This window comes from Oenanthe melanoleuca, chromosome 8 (genome assembly GCF_029582105.1).
Source record: "Oenanthe melanoleuca isolate GR-GAL-2019-014 chromosome 8, OMel1.0, whole genome shotgun sequence".
Classification (NCBI taxonomy): Eukaryota; Metazoa; Chordata; class Aves; order Passeriformes; family Muscicapidae; genus Oenanthe; species Oenanthe melanoleuca.
The window spans coordinates 11,437,825-11,447,584 of record NC_079342.1 but is presented as its reverse complement, the minus strand read 5'-3'; the positions used below and the strand labels follow the sequence as shown (position 1 = coordinate 11,447,584).

The 9,760-nt window shown below is 41.4% G+C and overlaps 1 protein-coding gene across 2 annotated transcripts in view; it reads right to left on the bottom strand.

The window, feature by feature from the left end:
• Positions 1–649: 649 nt before the first annotated feature.
• TGFBR3 (transforming growth factor beta receptor 3) overlaps positions 650–9,760 on the bottom strand; it is a 108,169-nt gene continuing 99,058 nt past the window's right edge. For both annotated transcript variants that reach the window (XM_056497940.1, XM_056497941.1), the window contains exon 17: positions 650–4,609. In XM_056497940.1, the coding sequence (XP_056353915.1) occupies positions 4,491–4,609 (119 nt within the window). In that variant the 3' untranslated portion in view covers positions 650–4,490. The remainder of the gene's footprint in view (positions 4,610–9,760) is intronic.

Sequence of the window (9,760 nt, the reverse complement as noted above, 5' to 3'; positions counted from 1 at the left end):
CTCTACTGAAGGAATCTTGGTTTTTAAAGTGATCATTTCACATTTTAGATTCTTTTACTAAGGAACTCTCCTTTGTGATTCAGTAACTACAATGTGTGAATAACCCAGGGAAAAACCACTGAGGCTGCTCCCCTCAAGTACCCATAAAGAATATTCTGCACAAGAAATAGAGGAAACAAACTAGAAAGCAGGAGAGTAAGCACTCAAATTCTTGTCCTGCTGATACACAGATTCAGTGATGAAAACAGTCTTGCTCACGTGTCTCCAGTCTAGCTGCAGTCACAGGTACAACCCAGCAGCTCTCTGCTGCTGCATTGCCATGGGCCTCACTGTGCTCAAGCCAGGCTTTGTGCAGAATTCGACTGAGACTGTGCCTTGACATGCAACAACATCCACAGGATCAGAGCTCTGGACTTCGAGCAAAAACCAGCAGCATTTAACTAAATACAACTACTGGTTTCTGCAAGAAGCCATGATACTGAGTAGCCCAACGAAGCCAATGGATTAAAGAACTCAGAAAGTGGATACACAAAATCAAATCCTGCATACAATTCCCACTGAAATTTATGGAACATGAGGACAGACCAGTGAAACAAAATTCTATCTATAGTTGTTGGCGCTGTACAATTTAAATGAATCATGACATCAATTATGAATAATTTGATATATACTTTATTATGCACAAGAGACTACGATGACATGACACTGTGGTTATCAAAACTGTACAACTATGCATTTCCACAAGGCTCTGAAATACTGAATGCAATATGAAATACAAATGGGATATTCAGACTGGCCACAGGTATTAACAAGTAAATTTCTTCCATTCTTTGATTTAAGAAAAAAATCTGGCATTTGCATCTAAAAGAAATATACTTCTTTACTCAAAGGTGAGAATATTGTGTTTGGAACCGGCAGGACACGGCAGTAAAGATCTGATAACACTATGAACATCCCAATGAATGACAAACAACAACAGGGCACAACAGGCACCTCACACGAAGGGCTGCCAGCACAACCAACAGTACAGTCTTCTTGTGAAGCATGAGGTAGATATACATAACAGAAAGAACATACAGGAGAGGAATGGTTAGGAAAGAGCAGGGGGAAGGTTACAATCATCAGCATCTACAGACATTTTGCAAAATCCATTTCCATGTGGACAATGTTACAAAAATGGCCTAACACAGAAAGATCTGATCTTGAAACACAAATGTAGTAATGTCCAAAACCAAATATTATAAAAGGTTAGAGTTAGTGATTAGATGACACATGACAGAACAAGCAGTCTACTTTGGAGTTGAAGTATGCTCCTAATAGCTTTTACAGGCAGAAGGTCCATTTTAAGCCCAATCCTCCCATTCTTACATAAGAAGTTCCTTTGCAGTTGATTCCACCATGCTGAAATTAACCACTGACTCCATCCATGCAAACCCCTGCTTTAACACCCTCTGCTGGGACAGGAGAGTCTCACTGGCCTTCCAGCCCCCACAGGGTTCTGCCCTGTGAGTCCAGCATGGTGAAACCACAAGGGACAGAAGTGGGAACCAGTGCTTCACTGGTCATGCCATCAGGAGCTGCCACTCCACACATTGAGACTGGCAGCAGAGACAAATGGCTGCTATAAAAACACAGCCTGGAGGGGCAGCAGGCTCTGAGCTGAGGGCAGCTTAAAAGCTGCTGCAAAGTACTACACATTTCTGTAATACGTTATTCACTGGGAATGCTTGGGTTTGGTTATCTCTCTTTATTGAAGCAGAAATGGCTCTTCCATCTGCTAAGCAATCATGTGCCATTTTGGTAAACTCCAACAGACAATTAACTCAGGTGTATTAAAATTGCTAAATTAAATAGCTGAGTATACCAAGTTCAGTTAATTTAAACTGTATTTTATATACAAGTCAACAATTCAAATCTTTGACCTTTCTATATTTTTGGTTTATCCAATGGCAAATAAAAATCTGTAAATTATTCTTAAATTGGATTAAATTTTTGATAAAAAGATTGAAAATGCAGCATGTTTCTCTCAAAAAATATACAATTATCTATTTTACACAGAATTTTTCAACCTGTCCATCCCAACAACCAAATCTAATACTTCCTATGAGAAACTTAATAAAATATCTGAGGAAGGAAAGGGTTAAAACAGGGAAAGGCATTTACAAAATACATAAATTTCACAGTAATTGAAATTAAACATTTCATATAGAGTAACTTACATTTATCTAAAACATTTAAATATATCTTTATACAGAAATTTAATGTAGTAAAATATAGCTATGATTGAAGTTAAAGACTCTAGTCTTCTTTGAAGACATCTTTAAAGACTTTACACATAGAATATGCTTTAACAATACATTCTGCTGAAGGTTAGGCAAAGCGCTTTCTTTTCAACCACACAGGTAGCACATTCATCCTCCTGACGCCTCGGAGCAGAGCCAGTCCTGCACACACCTCTGCACGGGGGTAACAACACTTAGCTGACACCCTGTCCCTGTCACCAGCACTGCTCACTGGCCTGGTAACATCAAATATTTTTGCATGTGTAACTCTAAGCCCCCCCCGCCTGCACAGACACTGAGACCAGCCCTGGTGTACAGAATTGAGCGTGTGCTCCCAATAGAGAGGACAAGGTGTGCAGTTACCCACTTGCATAGGTGTCTGCAGGACTGGTAACAGACTTGATTTAAAGTGAGTAACACCCTGCCTGATCCTGGGCACTTACATCTATTGCATATGTTGCACTTGGACCATCCTGGCATCAGCAAGGCACAAGTGTAGAATCAGCAAGAAATCTGCAGCTCAGACTTCAGGGCAGACTATCACTTGAGTGTAATGAAGTCCCTTCCTCTCTTGCAGAACACAGGTAACCTTCACTACAACTAATGAAAGTTATTAATCTCAATTTTAGAGGAAAACAAAGAAGGATCAGTAGAACACATTACAAAGTGGCGAGTAACAGTCAAACAATTACATGTTAAAAGTGTCTTTTTATGCTTTTCATTTTGCATAAATTGAAGGTCAAGATAAGGCAATGACACTAAAAAATAGTGACAATTAGTACCCTTCTGTCATTTCCGTATTCTGATACTACTTTGGGATCCAATCATAACGTTCATTCAACAGTTTGACACAACTGCACAATATTTTCAGAGAATAGCAAATAACAGGTACTACTACATTCCTTGTGCCCTCAAACTCATCTCTTATTTCAAAGACAATTTATGCCAGCTAGAAGTCTAGAACCAAATCAATTTCTCTATCTCCTCTCTCTACCTATTATAAGCGGGTAAGAGTTTTTAATTTTATAAATATATATTTATGGATTATATATTTATGTATGGAAGGAATGCTGTGCTAATTTCCAATTGGTAAAGTGGTTAGGCTGTGTATACCTTGATATGTATCTATTTGCATAAAGCAATTGCCATTAAAGGTACACCCCCATCTATGTTAGTGCACAAGACCATTCTTTGTCTTAATGTTTGTGTGTGCCTGTATTTGGTATAGCAGATCAAAAAATCTCTTCTAAAAGAGCTTTGGCCCATAAAACATGAGAGGGAATGTTAGAGTGTGCTCTTTTCCAATTACCAAAGCAATGAGTATTAGAACAAAAATACCTGGAACAAACCTGAAGCTGCAAACACAGCAGGAAAGCAAATGAGATGCTGTAGCTGTAAGCTGAACAAAACAAAGATTATTCAAAAGAGGCTAAATGTAGCTGAATAATAAAATGTTATTTACCAAGGAGATCTGACATTGATGCTTTCTTGCTCAGACAAACAGAAATCCTTTAACCTAAGATCATCTTTGTTCTGCTTATCTTATGTAGTGATAGGACAAGGAGAAATGGCTTTAAACTGAAATAGGGCATGTTTAGAATACACACTAGGAAAAAACTCTTTACTGTGAGGGTGGTGAGGCACTGAACAGGCTGCCCAGAGAAGTTGTGGATATCCCATCTCTAGAAGTATTCTAAGGCACATCGGATGGGGCTTGAACAACCTGCTCTAGTGGAAGGTGTCCCTGCCCACGGCAGAGGGTTGGAGCTAGATGATCTTTAAGGTCCCTTCCAACCCAAACCATTCTGTGATTCTATGACTGAATTCCCTTAATGAATACCTTGTGCCAATGAGAAGGTTCAGGGAAAGGAAAACATCATATAGACAAAGCAGCATTTTTCCAAACTGGCATAGATTTCACATTGAGGGCCCACAGACCCCTAGAACAGGTTGCAGTACTGTAAAATTAGTAGCTTTGTCACATGTAGCATAACATGCTAACAAGATCCAACAGGCTGTGTTCGCCCATGCATTGTGTGCTCATATACACACTCACACACACAGTGGCTTCCCCAAAATAAAACCAATCTCTTTTTTTTTTTTTTTTTTTCCCCGTAGAAAAACCCCTCCTCATTTTTTTCAGACGCAAGCGAACCGATCCTTGTAACGCTAACGAGCTGCTGCCCGCTGCGCCGAGCCGTGTCCCGGTTAGGGGGCGCTGCTGCTGGAGCAGGGGGTGCTCTGCGTGCTGCCGATGCTGTGCGCTGCGCTGCTGCTCTCCGAGCCTGCCGGCGACGTGGGCACCTGCTGCCTTCCCGCTGCTCCCCCTGAGGGACGGCCAAAGGGAAAAGTGGAGTCAGAAGGGAAATTGAAAGTGTTGCCACAGAAAACAACAACCCATTTCTTCCCAGTCTTCCTCTTCTGGAGGTCTCTTTTCCCATGTAATTAATATATTGGGTAGCAGACCTTAATTGGAGTATCACTGAAAATGTTACTAGACTTCGGCATCTAAGCATTGCTGTGCACATGGGGAAAATAACAGCACTGTTTCCTTGAGCATTTTACAAGCAGCTAATGGAAACTGCCAAGATCAACATTGTCTATCTTCTGTTGTCAGCTGTCACTCAAATTGGGTCCTATTACACAACTCAGACACTTTATAGCTTTGCTTTTTCCAGGAAAAAGGCCAGGAAATGTAGGCTTTAGTTTTAATGCCAATTTATAGAGCAGCATATTTACTAGAAGTATAGCTCATGACAGTGTCCTTCAATCAGCTGGATACCACATCCTGAGACACAGCCAGTTTTCTACAGGTAGAAAAACATCAGGTTATCCTGAAAGCTTTACTTGATTTACTCCTAATACAACATAGAGGAAGTTTTCCTATAGCTACCACAGTATGTGCACTTACAACCTGTAGTGAGAACATGTCTCACCATTTCTTGTTAACTCTTTACTGACAATAAATTAAAACCCCTTCACTATTTAGATTGCCAAATCAAGCACTTGGGGTCTCCTCACACCTTTCTGCACCTGTGGCTGGGATTGAAGGGAAAAATCCAGCTGTCAACTGAGCACAAAAATAATAATTATGCCATTTAATGCCTAAAAGATCATAATAAGGCCACATAGGAAACCACAACTGTGGCTTTTTTTAAAGTTACAGTGCTCAAGTCTGTAACCTTAGCAATATCACCAAACAGTCTCTTCAAAACAGATGGCAAGACTTAAGTTTATATAATGTGCACTGTAGCTGCCCCCTCCCTTGAGCTCATCTCCAGGATGTGAACCTGTGATCTCAGAGCAGTAAGTCACATTGCTGCTGCCTGAGCTGCAGACCTGCTGTGGCAGCCAGCACCAGCATGGCTGCTTTCCTAGAGAGGGAGCAAGACGGAAATGATTTGCGGGATCATGTGCTGAGCAATTAGGAAAAATCAGAGGTTAGTACATCCTCTGCCTCATGAGCCTAGGGTGACACAGCTCTCCTGCTCCACATTATCCTATGTTATCCAAAACCTGATGCCACGGGTCAGGTCTGCACACTCCAATTTTTCTTTCATGTTCAGGATTTGGTAGAGATCCCACTCCCTGTGACTGCTTCAGCGACAGGCTGGAGGCACAGCCTGCATCCAGAGGCTTCCAGTGCAAGGACGAGCCAGCTTCCTCCCACAGGAGCTGCTCTGGCACATCCCCATGCCCTGTGTGCTGCTGCCCAGCTGCCAGAGGCCGAACTTCTCGGAATGTGGCTGCAGAGGAAATGCGCCTTTAACGCTTTGTGTCTCAGGCCACAGAATATCCTTCTGCAGGCTGCTCAGCACTCAAACAAACAAGGGAGGTCTGAGGATTTCTTACAGCAGAAGTTGCAAGTGCTCTGTGTAATGGAGACCAGCAGATTTGCTGCTAGCTCAAGCCACAGCCACAGCTGAAGTGCACTTAAGGCCCCACAACACACAGCTCTTGCCTTACACCCCACTGCTTTAGGAATGGGGAGGAAAGAAGGGACAGGACAGGACAGAAAAAAACAACAAACTAAACCACTACACCACACGGCCCAGGAGGCCAAATAAACTTTTAAAAAGAGGGTGAGGATCTTGTTTTTAAATTCAGCATTCAGTCCAGCATTTTACTCTTGTGAGCAGATTTTCAGTCTGCTTTTCCTAGCATAAGAAGTAACTATGGTAGCTCATCCATGAGCCATGGATTTCTGCTCATAGGCAGCAGGTCAGAATCTACCCCCAGTCATCTGCAAATGAATCAAGTTTCAGCTTTAACTTGCTTTGGAAAGGGCTTTGTAACCCCCCAGAATAAACAGCATCAAATCAAAGTACGTGTCATCGTGCTGTAGAGGCTTTCTAAGCCTTGTTTGGATGTTTCTTCCCCTCCTGACTTGCTCCCTTCTCCTCCCGTTGTTTGTGTTCATGTCTTCCTTCCTTTTGTACTACAGGATATATTTATAAAGGCAGCGATAAGCAAACTCCCTTTCATTAAGCTAAACAAGTGAACATAAGCAGCAGCAAGCAGCGAGGGGGGCTGCAGACCCCAGCCCCGCCGCAGCCGCTCGGGCGGCAGAGGAAGCGCGGCCGCTGGGCTCCCCTGGCGGGGCCCCTGCCTCTCCCTGCAGCTCTGCTGTCACCCATTTTACAAACCACATGGCTACACACAGCTCTGGTCAGCCTCAGCACACCAGTACAATCTGTATGCATTTAAGCATAAATTCATTTATAAGCCAAACAGATGTTGTTTTTATTTTATGGCAAAGCTAAAGCGCAGTGCAGCAGTCCCAGCAAGCCCAAAGGCTCATGCTCCCCTCCCAGCTCCTCTGGAAAGTATCCTGGGAGGCATCCTCCATTCTGTTGGGGTTGGAAGACCCCTTCCTTCCACTGTAATGGTCTCTGCAGCACCTCATTTCTAGAGCACATCAGCAGCTCTGATGCACCACAATCACTTCTTGAACAATAAAAAATTCTCAGTGTTCTCAAGAAAAAAGAAAATCAAATCACAGTAATGTTATGAACACACAGACTAGCAACTACATCTGGAGTGGCTGATTTTTCCTGTATTTTATTTTCTCAACACCTAGCTAAACCATAGCAAAGATTTTTTTAAAAGAGTATTCAAGAAAGCGATGTAAAGAAATGTAAACGATCACTGAAGAGGCATTCTCCATCTGTCTTTTTCATGTAAACAGCTTCATGTATCTCATGTTACCAAACCAAAACTGCTCAGAATGGACACATCCCATCTATTGACAGTAAACAAGCTTTTACCCATCTGAACGCGACAACACGCACTTTATTATTCACACTTAGGAAAGCTGCCAGTTGTACTCCCTGTCCAGGAAGTCTGAATGTTTGCTTTTCTATCTCCATTTGCCAAATATAATTGGTTGCTATGTCAGTTTACTTTAAATCAGAACCCATAAAAAAGGGAGAAGTGGGGGAGGAGGGACGCTTTTAACTTCTCTGATTTTGGAACACTTTATCCTCTTAACTTGCAACACCGCCTGAAGAAGGGAAGCGCGCTTCCTAAGAGAGCGCAGGGACGGATGTTTTCTTTAACATACTTTACAAGGTTTAACAGTCTCATTAACTCATCAGGCTTGTGCCTGTCTCTCCTAAACATACCCAATGATCCCTGCTAAGACATGTATTACATTGATACATATTTATATGGTTAAATTATGAAGAGTTTCTGCATTCAAGCACACTGCAAAACTTTTGCTTCTTAACAAGACCTCTAGACAAATGAGGTTAATTGTGGCAAATATCTGGTATTTCCCTTACCTCTTGGGTCATCTCCAGGCAGCACCAACACCTTTCACACCCTTTAACTGACTAGAGAAAGGATCAAAAGTACTGAGTCTTTTAGCAGACAAGTAAGCTAAAATTTCTCCTCTATTGTTCTGATATTAGCTTTCCCTCTCTCTTCTCTTCTCTTCCTGCCTGTGTATCATAGGACATCTCTACTCCATGTCGAATTGTTTCAGAAAATCTAGAATTTTCTAAAGCACAGTTGTGATGCTTTGGCAGAAATTTTGCATGACTGAAATCAGCAAAAGCCCTACACGACAACACAGCAATCTTGCTCAGTATCTGGAGATTAAATTCTACCTATTATTTACTCCCTTTCTGCTATCATTGCTTGAGGTTTTAATGCTAATGGCCTATCAAGAGGAACAAAAGAGCTCATTCAGGTAACACTTTCTTTGGTATTGGCAGAGACACTGATAAAAGTGTATCAGCAAATCTTACTACTGGCAAAAAGGTGGCCTTTTGCTGCATTGCACACAGCACTAGCACATAGCAACAGAAGTAACTTCCTTCACACATCCCAAGCTGCCATTCTCTACCAGCAGTAGCTTTTATCTGTGCTCTGAATATCAGCAAAACAGAGTTTTAGAATGAACTCATATTTTCCAACCTTTTGTCTAAATCATGTGTTGGAAACCCAGTTTTACTTACAACAAAAAATGAGATTTCAGAAAACAATTCAGCAATGCATAAATTCTCTAAAAGCAAATGACAGCCACTCTGTTAGATGAAATTTAGATTATCCTTTTTTTCTTCCCCTCCTCAAGTTAATAAAGGCATGCTGCAAGCTCTAAAATGTTTCCACTGCAGCCGGATTATCTTGTCTGCCACAGCAGTTGTCCTCGAAGTCGTGCCTGCCAAGAGCCTTCGCTGCACTCTGCTGCAAGTTATGCTTTGTAGATACAAGACACTATGCACATCACATGCACAGGAACATAGGTGAACTTTCACAATCCTTTCTGTGATTCTCTAACCAGATGAGTTAGAGTGTCCCCTTTCTTACATTAGTTTTTTATTTTTTGTCTGCCCTCTTTCTCCACTTATTTTCATTTCTCAAACACAAAGCCAGAGCAGCTGCCCTCTCCACTACTTGCATGTGGTAACCATGATTGATGTACTTCACTAATATAATTCTTTTAATGTGATTGGTCCAAGTTCTACTGTTGCTGAAGGATTTATCATGTTGCCTTCCCAGTGTTCCTTGAGTACTGACACACAATGAGTGCTACAGATGGTTCTGTATGTGAATACAGATTGAACCTCCACAAATGCAGGACCAAAGGTATTTCTGTTAATAAAGGTAACCAATATAAGAATTATTTAACTTCCCATTTACTCACTGAAACAGCACTTACATTTCTTCCACAATGTTTCAGTACTTATATGAGACAAAATTATACAATTTATATATATTATCACAACCTTGAAATTTTTCATGTTCACTTCAATTCCAAACAAGTTTAATACACAGCTGATGCACTGAGAAGTATTAAACTGCTTATACAAAATTGTTGCACTGCCAACTGGAAAAAACACCATCGTTTTTATTTCCAAATTAACATAATCTCCTAGGTCATAATATTTACAGAAGCTCTGACCCAACAGGGCTGGATTCTCGCTCCTAAATAGCTTCCATGAAGTTTTAGATGCCAGAAAAAAAACCCCCAA